Source organism: Mirounga angustirostris, unplaced genomic scaffold, assembly GCF_029215605.1.
Source record: "Mirounga angustirostris isolate CCGP_5_RB_7025 unplaced genomic scaffold, mMirAng1.0.hap1 SCAF_2, whole genome shotgun sequence".
NCBI lineage: Eukaryota > Metazoa > Chordata > Mammalia > Carnivora > Phocidae > Mirounga > Mirounga angustirostris.
The window spans coordinates 60203491-60222005 of record NW_026991710.1 but is presented as its reverse complement, the minus strand read 5'-3'; the positions used below and the strand labels follow the sequence as shown (position 1 = coordinate 60222005).

General features: G+C 35.4%; 1 protein-coding gene across 4 annotated transcripts in view; it reads left to right on the top strand.

The window, feature by feature from the left end:
- Positions 1–16126, top strand: part of G3BP2 (G3BP stress granule assembly factor 2) — a 76816-nt gene extending 60690 nt beyond the window's left edge. For 3 of the 4 annotated variants that reach the window (XM_045880996.2, XM_045880995.3, XM_045880997.3), the window contains exons 3-11: positions 372–453; positions 1246–1419; positions 2289–2379; positions 3836–3938; positions 4508–4688; positions 10023–10125; positions 11487–11615; positions 12656–12774; positions 13193–16126. In XM_045880996.2, coding sequence (XP_045736952.1) covers positions 372–453; positions 1246–1419; positions 2289–2379; positions 3836–3938; positions 4508–4688; positions 10023–10125; positions 11487–11615; positions 12656–12774; positions 13193–13465 — 1255 coding nt within the window. In that variant the 3' untranslated portion in view covers positions 13466–16126. Of the gene's footprint in view, positions 1–371; positions 454–1245; positions 1420–2288; positions 2380–3835; positions 3939–4507; positions 4689–5666; positions 5766–10022; positions 10126–11486; positions 11616–12655; positions 12775–13192 lie in introns of all 4 variants that reach the window. The other variant, XM_045880991.3, reaches the window with a different exon arrangement.
- The last annotated feature ends 2389 nt before the right edge of the window (positions 16127–18515 follow it).

The following is an 18515-nucleotide window of genomic DNA, read 5'->3' as shown; positions in this document are numbered from 1 at the left end:
ACTGGGTCAGTTACCCCAGCATCAGTATTTAGAATGTATTTTGAATATCTCATTCTTCCACTTCAAAAAATAGATATGATAGGAATTAGATGAGAATTGCAAGTAAATTGAGTGTATTTTTAGTGTGCCAGGCCTGAATCCTGTCGTTACTCATTTAATCCTTACAACAGCCCTGTGGAGTAGTTACTGTTAATTGTGTTTGATAACCAAGGAAACTGAACTTAAGGACCATAAGTAACTTCATCAGAATTATACAGCTATTGAGTGACAAAGCCAGATATGCAAGCTAGGTCTGTTTTATACCAGAACTCTCCTGCCTCTTAGGCTTTTCTTGACAATTGAATGTTAATCAAATATCATTGACTTTATAGGTTTTATGGCAGGAATTCTTCCTATGTTCATGGTGGAGTAGATGCTAGTGGAAAGCCCCAGGAAGCTGTTTATGGCCAAAATGTAAGTATCAATTTCATACACATTTTAGATTTTTTTCCCTTTTTTTTTGTGTTAAGATAGTTGAAAATAGCCTTTTTGTGCGAATGGGTTTCTTCCTGAATGTGATCATTACTTGTAACTAGAAATTTATGTTACAGTAGTTGTTAAGTGAGCTTTCAGTTCTTACAAATACCATTTATAAGGGTGCTACACTGGATTGGATACAAAGAAGATAGGAAATTAGGAAATTATCTATCCTTGATGTATTTTATACATGAAACAGTTGAGAACAATATATTAAGTTTATACAAACATGGGCTAAACCTTATGTTATAGGAGTGCACAGAAGTATATGTACTTTATGACATTATATAGGATATGGGGCTTTAGTTAGATGCTGAATTACAGAATTTGGCCTTAGTGTACAAGAGGAAATTAAAAGCAGAAGAAATGGCACCAACAAACCGAGTAAAGTAAAATCAGCTGTGAGGTCAAGGAGTAGTCAACACCCTTTGTATGAATGATTAAAAACTTAATACAGAATACTGGGAGAGAGCTATATAAAGCCCGTATTATTGCTTAATATGAGATAGCCATAGTGACCTCTTGTACTGAGCTGTGACATGTTGAAAATGGTGGCTTAGGAACATCAACCTGGCAGTAATGCATATCATGGTGGAAGGGATTCAGATGAGGCAGAAAGATTATGTAGTTAATATTTTAGAGTTAGGAGGAAATCAGTGAAGCGCAATAGTATTAAGTAATGAAGTATCACAACAGTTTGTATTTCTTCCTTCCTTTCTTCTATTAAAGGATATACACCACAAAGTACTATCTCTGAACTTCAGTGAATGTCATACTAAAATTCGTCATGTGGATGCTCATGCAACCTTGAGTGATGGAGTAGTTGTCCAGGTTATGGGTTTGCTATCTAATAGTGGACAGCCAGAGAGGAAGTTTATGCAAACCTTTGTTCTGGCTCCTGAAGTAAGTTTTCATTTGTATGATTTTATTTGATTGTTATTTGTTGCGTGAAGTGTCCAGAGTTTCTTCTTACAGGTTTATATGTAGCTAAACTTGAGAACTTGGTATTGAACCCGTTGATAAACATTTGACTCTTGAGCAACATAGGGATTTAGAGCACTGACCTCCAGGGCAGTTGAAAATCCACATACAGCTTTTGACTTTTCAAAAACTTAACTCTACTAATAGCCTATCGTTGACCAAAAGCCATACTGATAGTATAAATAGTCGATTAACACATTTTATAGCTTATATGTATTCTGTAATTCTATATTGTATTCATACAATAAAGTAAGCTAGAGAAAGGAAAATGGTATTACATAAGACAATACATTTACAGTTCTGTAACGTATTGAAAAAAGTCATGTGTAAGTAGATTCGTGCAGTTCAAACTTGTGTTGTTCAAGGGTCAACTGTAATTTGAGCTTTGTGTGTGTATGCACTTTGCCTGTCTTTTTTGTTTTATTTTTTTCACTGCCTATTTAGAAGTTAAAGTCTACTGATAGGAATGTATCAATAGGTTTACTAAGATTACAAAAGTAATATAAAAAGTATCTTATTTAGTAAGTTATATGTTAAAATGGCAGTTTCATTTGTTAATTAGTCTTGGTTCTCTTCTGTTGAGTACCCATTTCTTGAGTTCCAATATTTGAATGACCTTCTATAGTATACTTTATATTAATATAGCGTGTTTAATTTTAGAAAATTATACTGAGTCTACATATTTCTGTAGTGTTAAAATAGATATTGCATATGCCATGTAATTTGTTCTTTTTATGCACTGCCACATTTATGAGTATTTAATGGAATATTTGGATTTTGTTTTCCTGTAGGGATCTGTTCCAAATAAGTTTTATGTTCACAATGATATGTTTCGTTATGAAGATGAAGTATTTGGTGATTCTGAACCAGAGCTTGATGAAGGTGAGGTTAAGATAGAAGGCTTCTATCAGTATTCTTTAAGGACATGAAAAGTACGAAACTTAAAGAAATTTGCCTCTATTGTAACTGAGTCAAACCCCTTTTTCTCCTTTTTGTTAAAAAGAAATAGGTGTGTTTGTATGATATTATATAAAAATCAGACATAGAAAATAAAACAAATTTCAGTCTCATCCTCTATATATAACCAAGAGTTTGGTGCCTATTAGAATTTTGTTGTATCCCATCCTTAGGTATTTTTATGAAAATGGAATTATGCTGGTTCAAAGCTTGCTCTTTCCTATTTAATATATCTCTTTTGGCTGTCAATTTTTTGGCTGTATCATAATTATTGATCTTGCATTTATTATATTAGTTTTCATTATTGTACTATTGAATAGATGTGACATAGGAAACTGAGTTACAGCTTAAAATAATTTATTTCCTATCCTTTCCTTTTCTTACTACTAGATCATTTTTTAATATAGGGACACCTGCATCGCTCAGTCAGTTAAGTGTCAGGCTCTTGATCTTGGCTTAGGTCTTGATCTCATGGTCATGAGTTTGAGCCCTACGTTGGGCTCCGCATTGGGCTCCACACTGGGCTCCACACTTAGAGCCTACTTAAATAAATAAATAAAGGGACTCCTGGGTGGCTCAGTTGTTTAAGCGTCTGCCTTCAGCTCAGGTCATGATCCTGGGGTCCTGGGTTCGAGTCCTGCATCGAGCTCCTTGCTCAGCGGGGAGCCTGCCTCTGCCTGCCACTCCCGCTGCTTGTGTTTACTCTCTCGCATGCTCTCTTTCTCTCTCTGACAAATAAGTAAAATCTTTTTTTTTTTTTTTAAAGATTTTATTTATTTGCAAGAGAGAGAATGAGAGACAGAGAGCATGAGAGGGGGGAGGGTCAGAGGGAGAAGCAGACTCCCCGCCGAGCAGGGAGCCCGATGCGGGACTCGATCCCGGGACTCCAGGATTATGACCTGAACCGAAGGCAGTCGCTTAACCAACTGAGCCACCCAGGCACCCCCAAATAAGTAAAATCTTTAAAAAATAAAAATAAATACCAAACTTCATCTTGCTTGCTTTTCAGTTGTTAAGAGAACAGGGAATACTGCATTTGAATGCCTTTGTAAGATAAAGGTCAATTTTTATTTATTTATTTATTTAAAAGATTTTATTTATTTGAGAGAGAATGAGACAGAGAGAGAGCACATGAGAGGGGGGAGGGTCAGAGGGAGAAGCAGACTCCCTGCTGAGCAGGGAGCCCAATGTGGGACTCCAACCTGGGACTCCAGGATCATGATCTGAGCCGAAGGCAGTCCCTCAACCAACTGAGCCACCCAGGTGCCCGATAAAGGTCAATTTTTAAAACTATCCTATCACTTCCTTAAACATTTAAAATATGTATATGAAATTGTTTGTTGAGTCTCTTAAAAAAGAAATGTGTGTTCTGTATTGTCAGAATCAGAAGATGAGGTAGAAGAGGAACAAGAAGAAAGGCAACCATCTCCAGAACCTGTGCAAGAAAATGCTGATAGTGGTTACTATGAAGCTCACCCTGTGGCGTAAGAATAGTGTTTGCAAGGCCAGATTTGGTCTAAGCTATAATGTAGTTGCTAGCTGGTTTTTGTTCCTAGGATTACTGTTAGAAGTAAATTTTTGATAAAGGTACCTGTCAGGCCAGTATTGGAGCACTATGTATAGTGCTCAAATATATATATAAAAAATATATATTTGTATATATTATATATATATGCAAGAAATTTGGAGTTGTTTTATTTACATAAAAAATTGAACATGGTTTTACCCAAAACAGTGTTTACTTACTGATAATGCAGAATAGTTGGGACAACACAGAGAGCATTGCATTTTATTTTTATAAATATGTGGTTTGTTTATAGGTAGTATTGAAGTAAACATTTTTAGTAATTTAGTATTCCATTTAAAAATGATGGGGTTAAAGAAATGCTGCTTAAGACTGTTACTCCTTCTGCCTTCTAGTTCTTATTGGACTTCTGCTTCAAAACAACTTATTACTAGTTATGCCCATTAGATTAGAGAAATACTACATTTTGTTTTATTAGAACTGATCATTTCACTCATACTGAAAAATGAACAAAATATTTTATTATAGTAATGGCATAGAGGAGCCTTTGGAAGAATCCTCTCATGAACCTGAACCTGAGCCAGAATCTGAAACAAAGACTGAAGAACTAAAGCCGCAAGTGGAGGAGAAGAACTTAGAGGAGTTAGAGGAGAAGTCTACTTCTCCTCCTCCCGCTGAACCTGTTTCTCTGCCACAGGAACCACCAAAGGTTAGATCAGAGGAACTCTTTAGGCCTGTAAAAGCACACTTCCACATTTGGTGCCATTGATGAAGCATGACCTTTGTTCTATTATGTTAAATGGTTTAATATAGTAAACTATGCTTTTTTATGGAAATGAAAGCTGTGGGGTTTTTGCAATCCTGAGGAAATTTCTTTGTATTCACACTCCCCCTCCTCCCCAAATACCCCTAAGAGTGAAACTTAGGATTAATCCTTGTCTGTATGCAGTGTTTAGTCTCTTACATGAAATTATTTGAGTCCATGTATAAAGCTGAGAGTTGCTCTTCCATTCTGTATAAGTCCTCTATGCACGGATGCAACTGGAGTCATGAAATTTCCCAACTTAAACAAGTTGGCCTATTAAAAGAAGAGATACCGTTATTTCTGGTTAAAATGGGAGCAATTTCCTTATACACCAATTAAACTATCTTGGAAAGATAAGTGACACCCATAGTGTATCATTTAAGCCTACCTAAAACATCTTTTATCTTTCTGTAAAGTAGAAGGTTGAAGTATATATGAGTAGTGAGAGGAGATTCCTTGTTCAATTTGTGAATGTCTGTTAAAGTTTCCAGTGAGTACTCTCTTCTTTCCTATCCTTCCCCTCAACACCATCACACACCTTATCTTCCCCCAAAAGGGGAAAGAAATTGGTTCTATTAGGTTCTTTTTTTCCTAGCATGTGTAGTTAGCGGTTTTGTTTGCCATTGCTCATCTCCTTAGAGCAAAGAGGAACTTGCTTGTGGATTTATTTAGTAGTTCAGACGAAACAAATAATCTTGCGTAATGAGATTTTGAAAGCTGGCACATAGACTGGCATGTGTGTGTGTGCCTTTCTTTTGAGGAGTCCTCCAATATAGAACAATAGTTTAGAAATGAAAAGAAAATATATATTTGGAAGTTTCCCTATAGGAATGTTGGTGGTTTTCCATGATTAGTAGTCTAGGTTTGTTGCATTTCCTGCAGGCTTTCTCCTGGGCTTCAGTGACCAGTAAAAACCTGCCTCCTAGTGGTACTGTTTCTTCCTCTGGAATTCCACCCCATGTTAAAGCACCAGTCTCACAGGTAACCAATCTGTGAACACATTGGATTGTATCCTTGTTACATTGCCAATTGCTTATCTTTTTTATACTTCTTTAAATGAGTCAATCAGAAATTATGGATTAAATATACAAAAAAAATTGTATTAAATGTCAGTGCACCCACTTTAAATGCCAAATCTCTATCATCTGCATAGGTGGTATTTGGGGTTTGGGTGTGAAATACACATTAAGTTGGTTTGATTGATAGATGGATAGATAGAGTCATTTAAAAGGCTTCTTAAAATAACAAAAAAATGTTCCTTTTAAAGTTTTATTTAGCAAAAATATTTTAAGGAAAGGCACAAAGTAATATGGCATTATAAAAATCACTGTTTTAAAAAAAAAAAAAACAGCTTCTAAAAATACACTGCCTAAGCTCTCAGTCTGTAAGTGGTTCATTCTGTTTAATTGAAGCCTGTACCAACTTATGACTGTAGTGTTCACTTAACTGATCATTCCAGTATTCTGCTTTTCATCTGTTTGTCATCTTACCCATTTCAGAGCTTTCAAAAACATTGAAAATAAGACACTGGCTACCTAATGGTTTATTAGATATAGTTTAGAATTAACTAAAAATATAACTAAATTTATAGTGCAGTTAAAAGGTATTCAATTCTTTTTTCTACATTTTGAATCAAACTTTATTCCACTAAAAAATTTACATTTAAAATCGTTAATGCATATACAATTATTTTTGTATATGCCTCTTATATGCTCTAAACAGTGAAACTTTGAGGTTTCAAAAAAGTAGTAATCATTAGACAGTCTTTATGGTGTTGGTACATGTAGTCAGCTACATAATAGAATACATAGCCTCAAGATACCTGTTTTTTCAGCTGACGTTCAGGAAATGTTGAATAATGTCAGATCCAAACCAGAATTCTGTTTTAGTGAAGAAAATTAATTTGTCAAGTATTGGTTGTGCTTTTCAACCCTTCTGAAGACCTGATGAGTGACGTCTGAATTTTCTTTTGAAATGCTTGATTTATCAGATTTGCATTTGGAGTCCTTTGGATTGTTACTTCATCTTCTGAGTGTTGGCTATATTTTATTCTTACTGCTAGTTAAAAGTTAAAATAGCTAATGCTTATTATGCCTTTAGTATGTGCCAGGCATTGTGCAAAGTACTTTATATTCATTCTCATCTAATCCTCACAGTCACCCTGTAAGGGTGGTTACTGTTACTATTCCTGTTTCACAGATGAGTAAATTGAGGCCTAGAGTACCTCAACCTAAGATCAGACAGCTGTATAAATAGCATATGGCTTGGCTTTGAATTCATGCAGTTAGACACCAGAGTCCCTTTGTGACTCATTTAAACCTATAGGTTTCTTTATCCCTTTGGAGGGGAATGTATCTCCATTTACATCAAAGAAGAGTACTATATTTAAGGCATGTCTGAATTACATTAAATCCTATCCTTTTGCACAGGGGAAAATCTTTTTTTGAGTTGTGAGGTTATTTTTCTTTTTTAATTGTAGGAGATTAGATTGTATTTTCTAACCCATACCCTTATTAAGACATATTTAAACATGTACAGTTTAAGCCTTAACTTTCTGGGGTGCCTGACTGGCTCAGTCGGTAGAGCATCCAACTCTTGATCTTGGGGTTGTGAGTTCCAGCCCAACATTGGGTGTAGAGCTCACTTAAATAAATAAAACTTAAAAAAAAAAAAAAAAAAAAACCTTTCTGATCTTTTTAGGCTATATTTAGAATGGATTCATGATTTTTCCATTTGATTTAATAAATCCTTCAATTTAATTACTTTGGTGTAGTATATCCATTGCCTTAACACTTTTAGCATAGTTTAATAAAAGGAGAATTAAATTTAATTTAGTGTATTGGTAGGAATTAACTTAGAAGTAGGTAAGTTAATTTCTTGGTGAAAAGGTTTTGTCTGGAAATTGACTAGATTATCTAAGTAGCTTATGTTCAGTTAAAGAACTTACTGTGGTTTTACCTGCTGTCATTGGTTTGATTTGATGGTTCCATTTTTATTTCATATTCTGTTTGACCTTCTTTTGTGGAATTTGTCATCTGAGCACACTTTGTGGTTGCATGGGATTAATTTGTAGGGCTCTAAAGTGTAGTATGTGAGATGTTAGACATTTTATTTTGTTGGAGTAAATCATTCTAATCATGAAATTGAGTCTGAAGAACTATAAATGCACAGCTGGCTTAGTTGACATAAATTAATCAGTTATTGAAAGGAATATTGTTAGATCTTGTTTCTCTCTCTCTTTTTTTTTTTTTGCATTAGCATCCTCAAATACCTTCTGAAAGTCAGGTTGCTAAATCACTGTATGAATTATTTGAAAGACATTGGAAATTACTTGTTTGTTTTTAATTTTAAATCCTTAAAGGATAATGAATTTTTCTGTTTTGCTACTTGCCATTATTTTTGTTTTGGTAATCAGTTTTGAAAAAAATTTAAATTAGGTCAGTGAGGACACCTCTTAATTTCTTTGATATCCTTTGGATTCAATGTGTCTAAGGTTTTTCTGAAATTTTTAGATTAAAAGCTACACACATTTGCTATTTTTATTTCCTAAACACACTAGCTTCATCGAACTTTGTTAGGGTACATCTATTCTTTAATTCTGTTTTATGTTCATACTGAAGTAAGTTGGTGCTTTTAGGCCCCCTTAGTGTAGTGAAATTTGTAAATGTCCTTTTTAGGCATCACATTTCGGGTTAAATTACCATATAGTGTTAAACTCCAAATACAAATAGCAATATTCCCAGGGTTATAACATAGGATCCCTTGTCAGGCACAGAACATGTTAAAGAACTAAAAATGTAATTTAATTTTAAATGAACCTAAGAGTTACTGAACATCTATGCCTAACATCACTGTGCTTGGTTTTTGGGTGTTACAGAAATGAATTAAGATAAGATACAGTCCTTAGAGGAATAAATACATATAAGTAATTGAGAAAACTGGAGAGAGTTAAATTATTTTTTTAACTAGCAAAGTTTTAGAACATGGGAAGCAACTTGATCTTGAGGGAAATGGGAAATCTTCATGGAAAAACAACTTGGAAAGAGACATCTGTTAAAAACTGCTAGGATAGGAATTAATATGCCTTTTGATTACAGTGGGTGAAATCCTTTAAAGTAAATTGTCATTTTTGGAAGAAACATAACTCTTCATATCAAAATTTGTCCTTGTAAGTTATGATATTCCAGTCATATAAATGACGAAAGAGTTTGAGACACTGGCTGGACTGAGGTCCTCAGAGATGATCAGACATGAAGATAGGCTGAAATCACTAGTTTTCTGACTTTGAGAACATTTTGTTCATATCCTGCTGAGTGTTTTCAGCATTCTTTGAAAGGTGTATTTTGTCTCTTCCTTGGACCATAAATATTTGGGCAATAGATGGCCGAAGAGTATGGGAATACTGAAAATGCCACTGTATTGAGGAAAAGGTAAAAGAAGATGCAGATGTTATTTTGTTGTAAAATAGTTAATTATATGTGTGTAATTCAGCAGTTGGCAGAAATTTTTGGAAGTCCTCTTAAAATGTCCTATTATTCCTTGCCTGCCCCTGCCCCTGCCCCAAGGTGCAGTTAAAGAAAATTGTTGGGGTCAGTCCTTAAAGAGTTGCCTACCTTTTCCATAAGGAAGAACAATAGGGAGCTAAAGGACTCCTTGATTCTGAGGTGTTTTATACATGCTTCTGTCTTGTTTATTTAATTTTAACTTAAAGGTAGGATTTTTTAGTTGCTAGAGTAAGCTGAATTGTATATTTTGAACTATCCATTGTTCTAAGATTTATTTATGTGGCGGGGTTTAGAAGATACTGGCTAAGCACTTACATTTGAAGGGCAGCTAGATAATTAGAAAGTATGTGTCATAATTTTGTCTAAAATAAAGATGGCTATTTTGCATATGCATTTACATGGAGTGGCTCATCTTGCATTTTTGTGACTTTTGTAGCAGTACCTTTAATGCTGTCTCAGTGTGGAAATTTATTGAAAAAATGTGGTTGTAAAAAGCAGCTTATTTTGAGTTATGTATCCTTGAATGGGAAAACAAACCTACCCTACAGTCCTAGATTGGTACAGAATATCTTTATAAAAATTTATTCTTCACATACATAGGACACTATGTTAAAAATATTCTAAACTTAAAATTACCATTTTGTGTGCTGGTGACTTGCTGGTAGTTGCTTTAGTTGTTTTGTCTCCTGTGGAATGAGTTTCTTTATAATGTGTTTTTTCCCTTGTATTTTAGCCAAGAGTTGAAGCTAAACCAGAAGTTCAGTCTCAGCCACCTCGTGTGCGTGAACAACGACCTAGAGAACGACCTGGTTTCCCTCCTAGAGGACCAAGACCAGGTGAGTCAGCCGCCTCTGTGGCCTTTTGCATTTAGTACTTGGAAAGTTGGAAAAGACTGAACTTAAAATACTCTAATGTGAGGGCGCCTGGGTGGCTCAGTTGGTTAAGCGACTGCCTTCGGCTCAGGTCATGATCCTGGAGTCCCTGGATCAAGTCCCGCATTGGGCTCCCTGCTTGGCAGGGAGTCTGTTTCTCCCTCTGACCCTCCCCCCTCTCATGTACTCGCTCTCTCTCATTCTCTCTCTCTCAAATAAATAAAATCTTTAAAAAAAAAAAATTACTATAATGTACTTTATATACAGTTCCTTTCAATACAAAATTTCTTAAAGGTTTAAGTAACTTGCTAAAGTACAGTCTGGGGCAGAACAACTGACTTGTAGGGGAGGATTAGATGCCATGCGATGGAGACATGTATTTTGAAGGTGTAAAAATTTTGAGACAGATTTTATTTGGTTATTGTCACTGGTTCTAAGAATTCAAAACCGAGCTGCCAATAACCTACTCTCTTACTTAGCACTCTTATCTCTTCACAGATAAACAATAAGCACACCCTGATTCTTCTTATTTTGATTGTCTTAGGTATTAAGTAAGTTGCCATGATTTTTGACTTGTTTCCATTGTTAGCTAATATATGTAGCACCTCTATTTGAATTCTATAAGTATGTTTAGATTGCTTTTGGGAGGAGATGGGAGATAGTATCTATTAATAGCATATGTAATTTTTCCCACAAAAGTAAAATAAAGTGATGTGTTACTAAACCAGAAGTCATGGGAACTGGGGTTTGTCCTAGCTTTGCTACTGCTTGAGTTTATGGTCTTCAGTGAGACCCTTAAAATATGAGCTTCTCTTACGCCATTTAGTTATTACACAAACTTTTCTTATGTGATGCTTTCCTTAATATGCCTCACTGTGTTCTTTGTGTTATTGGGAGGATCAGTACAGGCTGCCTAAATAAGATATTATTACTATTAAATTTACTGATTTGGCTATAATTTCATACAACCAAAGATTAATTTGCAAACTTCAAAATACTAAACAATATCTGAAATTTGTTTGGTTCCTGGGTGATGGCAAGAGTTTGGTTAAGGAGGAACATTTGTACTAATGTTGGACTTTCATATAATCAGACAAGTAGATCTAGAAGAAGGTACTTTAGCGGTCTAGTCAATACCCTCACTTTACACTTTGTGTCATGTTGTTTTTTAACTAACCTACTAATAATAGGCACTTCCACCTCTGTTCAAGGAGTTCACTCTCTTATTAAACTAAAACAAGAATATCTATTGTACATTCATTGCTTTGAGCTTAGTTATTATGTGACATTATAAACTTTAATATCTGTCCTATTCCTTTTCTCAGGCCGAGGAGATATTGAACAGAACGAATCTGACAACCGTAGAATAATTCGCTATCCAGACAGTCATCAACTTTTTGTTGGTAACTTGCCACATGATATTGATGAAAATGAACTGAAAGAGTTCTTCATGAGTGAGTGGTTTATTTTGCTTTATTGGAAAATTAAGCAGGGGGGAATAGAGCTTTTCTCATAATGGAGTTAGAACTTTTTAGAAAAACTTTTCTCTATAAACTGTAGGTCTCCAGGTACCAATCACTTTAATCGATCAGAAGGGAGTAGAAGGTTCTATTAGATGTTTCCCCATGACTGTACTTAGTGTTGACTGGCCTAGTTGGAGAGGGTAAAACAAAGAGCTGATTCAGCCTTAAATTTGGGGATGGGATGCTTTTGGAAAATATAAGTCAGAAATAGAAAATATCATTGTTTTTGTAAAACCTTGCATACAACTTTCCTTTGGAGAGGACTGATTCAGAAGGGTAACAAACCAAGCGGCCAGGCTGTTGGCATCTTTGTGTGAATGACTTGTATGAGTGAATGTACCTTGGTTGTCACTGGATGTAGCAGCTTGTAACATTTGTTTTGAATTGGTTCAAGTAGATTAAGGTTATTTCTCCTCAACAATTAAAGCTACAAAGTATTCTGTTAAAATATGTATCATATGACCTCACTGATATGAGGAAATCTTAACCGCAGGAAACAAACTGAGGGTTGCTGGAGTGGTGGGGGGTGGGAGGTATGGGGTGGCTACGTGATAGACATTGGGGAGGGTATGTGCTATGGTGAGCGCTGTGAATTGTGTAAGGCTGTTGAATCACAGACCTGTACCTCTGAAACAAATAATACATTATATGTTAAAAAAGAAGAAGATAGCAGGAAGGGAAAAATGAAGGGGGGGGGAAATCGGAGGGGGAGACAAACCATGCATGAGAGAGTATGGACTCTGAGAAACAAACAGGGTTCTAGAGGGGAGGGGCGTAGGGGGATGGGTTAGCTTGGTGATGGGTATTAAAGAGGGCACGTATTGAATGGAGCACTGGGTGTTATATGCAAACAATGAATCATGGAACACTACATCAAAAACTAATGATGTATGGTGATTAACATAATAAAAATTTAAAAATGTGAAAAAAAATACTTAACCCTTGGTGTGTAATAATATATATTTTCACAGGTTTTGGAAACGTTGTGGAACTTCGCATCAATACCAAGGGTGTTGGGGGAAAGCTTCCAAACTTTGGTTTTGTGGTTTTTGATGACTCTGAACCAGTTCAGAGAATCTTAATTGCAAAAGTAAGTGACTGAAAGGGTATACATAGTTCGACTTTATTATTCCGTATGTAATACTGATTAGGTGCATTTTAAAGCCATGGAAGATGTTTTCTTAATGGTGAAGCTAAAATAGTTTATCAGAAATGGTATTTATGCAAAGAATAAAGATGTGTTAGTAGTTTAAAGTTTGAGGTGTGGATTATTTTTTATTATTATTATTTTTTTTTACCACACAATTAATTACTTATGACAGACCAGTTTGAGGTGTGGATTATTTTAAATTGCATTATTTGCTCTGGTGAAGAAGGTTCGAACAGATTGTATATTAAAAATTTCCTGGAAGTTTTTTGTCAGGATTTTCTTACTTAGGTAAGTAAAGGAATACATGACAGTTAACTCTCTAACCTGCCTGTGTAAATCTTTTTCTCTCCTTTTAAAGCCAATTATGTTCCGAGGTGAAGTACGTTTAAATGTGGAAGAGAAAAAAACAAGAGCCGCAAGAGAGCGAGAAACCAGAGGTGGTGGCGATGATCGCAGGGATATTAGGCGCAATGATCGAGGTCCTGGTGGTCCACGTGGCATTGTGGGTGGTGGAATGATGCGTGACCGGGATGGAAGAGGACCTCCTCCGAGAGGTGGCATGGCACAGAAACTGGGCTCTGGAAGAGGAACCGGGCAGATGGAAGGCCGCTTCACAGGACAGCGTCGCTGAAGCTCCACTGTTGGCAAAGTCTTGGCAGTGGTACATTATTCATCGTGTTTGCATTCTTGTTAATTTTTTTTGGCTTTGGAATGTGACACAGCCTTTTTGATCATTTCTTTGATGTGAAAAGCATCTTTTGGTTATCAGTTAAATTGAGGTGGACATTATTTCCCCAATTTCACAACAGGATTCACATTGTTAATTTATAAATCTAGACTTGGAGAATTAAGGACTGAGAAATGACCATATCTTAAACTATCTACAACAAAATGAACTTAAAAGGACATGCCCAACTGAATTCAGGTCCTTTGAGTCAAAAAAAAAATCCTCTGCTGCACATTTTGTTTAAGTGTTACTGTTTCTGCCTATTAATGTTGGAAACACAAATAGTGCAATTTGTGCAATTGGAGAATCTTGCCTTTTTTCTTGGCTCCCCCCCAAAATACAACCCAACAGAAACTTGTTATGCACTCATCAGAATGCACTAATGGGTACTCTGAACTCATTAACATTGACATCTGCAACAGGAGGCAACAGGGGAAAAAAAATCTTTCATCTTTTTTTCCAGTAGAGAATAGTTTATGAAATGATGAGGGCATTTTATCTGCTTGCTGTGACCAGCGTGTGTACACATAAACCTTAACAAGACTACAAGTATATTCCAGAAGGGAATCATTTAGTTATGAACTAAATAACAAAAATCAGAACTTCAAATGCTATGGTCTTGAATATTAGACCAGATTTAGTAGCTCCATATCTAAGATTTTTCTACCTGCCCCTCTTCAGTACAGGGATGGCTGGCTGCTCAACACACTCCTCCTCCCTTTTTCCTTTCTTTAAGCTGTGTACAGTGAAAATTGTCTTTACTGTATTTTTGTTCTCTGGTAATGTAATAAGCATGATGGTGCCTTCTATTAATACATCATTCCAGTCTTGCTGGTAATTTTGTACAGTATAGTGTATGAATTGCTGTGCTGCAAAGCCAAACAGCTGCAAAATGTTGAAAAATCATTGAAGTGTATAAAAATTGCAGTATCTTTAAAATCAGTAAAATTGACTAGCATATTATTTACTTTGTTCTTCAGTTAACAACTTTGTGTTCTCTGTGGGAGGGAGTCTTGTGTGTTCGGGAGGGAGAGGGAAGGAGGAGGAAGTCAGTTATTTGAGTAAGTCTCTTGTTGACTTTTCTCTTAGCATGAATGTGAACGTTGAAGCGTATCACTTGAGAGGTGCTTGGAAAAGTCAGTCAACTTGATGTACATTTTTTATGACCTTTTTAAAGCAGTCAGATTCCATAAACGGCAAGTAAACCTGAAGTGAGGATACTGCAATTTTCAGAGAGAAGAACAGCAGCTCCTAAGTGTTTGCATTTTCTATTTGGGGGGCAGGGAACTGTCATTCATTTTGCACAATTCTTGAACTGATGTCAGCACCCGAGTGGCTCTGAATTTTAAGTCTGGGACGACATCTTTTATTTTTACATAAATCTCTAAACAATTCTGTGAGCAAAGTTTGTAGCTGCTGGATTATTGTCTGTCTTTATAGCAAGTTCCAGTAAACCGCAAGTATGGCAAAGGATATCCAATTTTATGCTTGGAGCATTCGGTACATAACAGTTTCTGATGTTTCAGGCTAGGAGTGAGGTAAATTAAGTGTGACCACTTAAAGCTGCTTGTTAGCATGGAAGACTTCTCCATTCTTAGTAAAAACAAAAAAATGCACTTGACATAGTAGCAAACTGGATCTGAATTATGAAACTGTTTGCTATTTAGTAAACTAGCAAATGATGCACATATTTTGTTTTTCATGTACTGGGCAATATAAGTGAAATTAAATTTGTCCTTTTTCCCCCTTGAATGAGGTCTTCCATGTTTGGGGAAAAGTCTTGCACTATTGCATATATTTTGGGGACACAGATTTCTCATAGTTTCCATTTTGGGGGGCTTAAAGATTTTTTCCTGTTTGAACACTTTTACACTTTCTGATGTATAGTACTTGAAGTTCTTACCAGAAAATTACTTTTGAGTTTTGAAGCCTTTATTCAAACTACTTTTAAATAAGTGGTTTATTGTCAGTGTTTTGTTTTGTTGTTTTTTATAGCATATTTTTCCTCTACTCTTTTATTTCTTTCCTTCCCATTTTAAATATATATATAATTTCCAATCTAAGATATTGCCCTGCCACCCATGAAAACTGTGTTCTGGCACCAAAAGTAATGACCAATGTTAAGTGTAATAGAAAATTAAAGAGCCATTCAGCTTCAGTCTTTACATACCATGAATAAAACATTAAAACATCACATGGAGAAGTTTACATGGTGATTGTTCACCTGCAGTACTGTGGACTTTTAACATTTTGTCCCCTTTTCAGTGAACCAGAGTAAAAATATTCATTGACCATTACTGTTATTTGCTGATTTTTTTTTTTTTTTTTTTTTTTTTTTTGATGGTAATATTCTATCCTTATGACACTATTGCAACCAAATTGGCTTTACCATCTTGGCTTTAGTAAGTATAGAAGACAATGGATTACCATCTTTATTGCTGTAATGTGTTAAGCATTATATGCTAGTAGAACCTAGTTTAATTGTTTCAGGTGGAAAAGTATTCTTTTGAGTTTCCATTTTGAATGTGTTTGGACTAAACAAACAATAAACTACTGATGTCTGCAGCGTTTATCTATGTCCCTAATTTAATCTGTAGGTTTGTGTTCCAAAGTATTTTCTCCTAATTGCATTTCATACAACCTAAGTAAAAATAAGGAATTGTTCTAAAACCAACTGCTGCTTGTTTGTGAAATTTGATGTCTAAAAAAGTAAAAACATTTAAGTACAACTTGAACATGGTTATAGGTGTATCCCAGTTCACTTAGCTAACTTGAATACAAGTTAAAGAATCGCATAAGGGAATAAGTTTAAGGAAGGTGAGAATGATCGAAATTAAACTACTTATACTAAATGTTTATTTAATGAAAAACCAAAACTTGAGTTTTCCAGGCGATTGCTACCTCCTATCTCAGAAGGAAAGGAAAAGAGGATGGGAAGATTGAGTTTTTCTGAAGTTACAGGCATGACCAAATTCAGAAATTGGAACAAATTTGTCAAGCTCTAATAGAATATTGAAGGAAAAATAGTCACATTCACAAGCATGTATTTCAAATGCAAAATGAGGTCCTAATGCATATATAATTTTAGAACTTGAGACTTTTATTAAAGGGGATGGTTATAAATCATTTTTTCCTGATGATGTATTCATAACACTGTTTATGAAGATTACTTGAATCAGTCTTCACAAGTTTGTACTGGAGAGAAACCAGAATAATCATTATTTCCATACTCTCAAGGAAGGAAGACTTAAGATTTTTGTAAATGTATAGTAAATTCACTTTCAATTTTAATTATAATGTAATAACTTTGATCTAACGTTACGACTAGGTAAAAACATTTTTTTAGAAGGGATAAAATATATGTTTTATTGAAACATTGAAAACAACCAAATTTGAAGCAGCAAATGATCATTTGGTCCAGGAAGCTTATGTGAAACAAAATGTTTGATGATTTCAGCCACACAAGATGCTCCATTTCAGTTACAATATGATGTAGTCTGTGGCAAGTGAAAGAGAATTTAGTGGGTAGATGTTCATATTTTTCCTTTAAATTAGGACAACTTGCTCATCATAATTTATATTTTAACTACAGAAGAACAGAGACCCTTTTTTCCCCTTCTTATTGTGTTCCGTAAGATTTTCTAATTATTTAGTAGTAGATTATTTTGGTTAGTTTGATGCCAGAGTTCTAAATTATTTAAAATGACTGGATAAATGAACAATATTACATCATGAACAAAATTTTCCTTTGTGATAGGTTTCAGTAGGTTCATACAGAGTAATTGTTTAAAATAATTTATGTTATTAAGCCAAATAATTCCTAAGTAATGAAGTTTCTGGGTTGTTGTGTTTGGTTTTTTTTTTGACAGAGACTAAAATCTTTGGATCTGTTTATGTATATATGCACATTTTATGCTTAACATGCTTCAGAATAGGAAAGTGTTTTTAGTATTACCAAATACCGGTGAAAATGCTCTAAATGCAGATTCAGAATTAAACATTCACAGACAGATTACTATGCTTCTGTTGCCAAATTAATTGATCTCTTTGGCCTTGATCTGGGAGATTCTTTTTTTTTTCCTTCTAAGAGTTTGATAAAGCTGGCTGCCTATTCAAATCCTTTCTTTCACTTTTGTGACTTAGTATTCTTTTAACTGCTCTTGTTTTCTGTACTTGATCTTACCACCTCAAAACTCCAGGCACGACAACCACCCCCACCCCCAATCCCTTCTGTCCTCAGTCTCTTTCCTGGTAAACTTTGTCTGGGTGGTGTCATTTAGTACAGGCACAACTTTAGCTTCAACATACTGTACATTCAGTAGCTTCCATATAGTAAAATGGTCAAGAAGGAGGCCTTTGGAGACAGCCTGGGCTTCAGTGGTGGCAGCTCTGCCATTCAGTGGTTGATCTTGTTTGGCGCTTCTGTTTACTCATTTGTAAGGTGGGTGATTGTGAGGATTCTCAGTGACTTAATCTTATAAAGCACCTCAAACAATGTAGTGGGTCCTCTGCAAGTGTTAACCTGTTACTATTTTTGACTCCATTACATTTTTGCTGTCGTCCTATCCTGTGTTCCAAATACGTTTTTGTTTGTTTTTTAAGATTATTTATTTGGGAGAGAGCAGTAGTAGCAGTAGTGGAGGGAGGGACAGAGGGGGAGGAGGAAGCAGATTGCCTGCAGAGCTCGGAGCCTGATTCCATGACCCCGAGATCATGACCTGACCCGAAATCAGGAGTCCGACGCTTAACCAACTGAGCCATCCGGGTGCCCCCCAAACACTTTTTTTTAAATCCTCTCTGCCATGGACCTCTTTGAAGTCCTAAAAATTATAATTCAAAGTTCAGAAGTCCAAAACAATGTATTTTCTCTTAAGTGATTTATGCATACCTGGCTCTCTAATAATGAACATCCCACTTTTCTGACCTCTTTAACCTAGAAATATCTGAAGTCTCA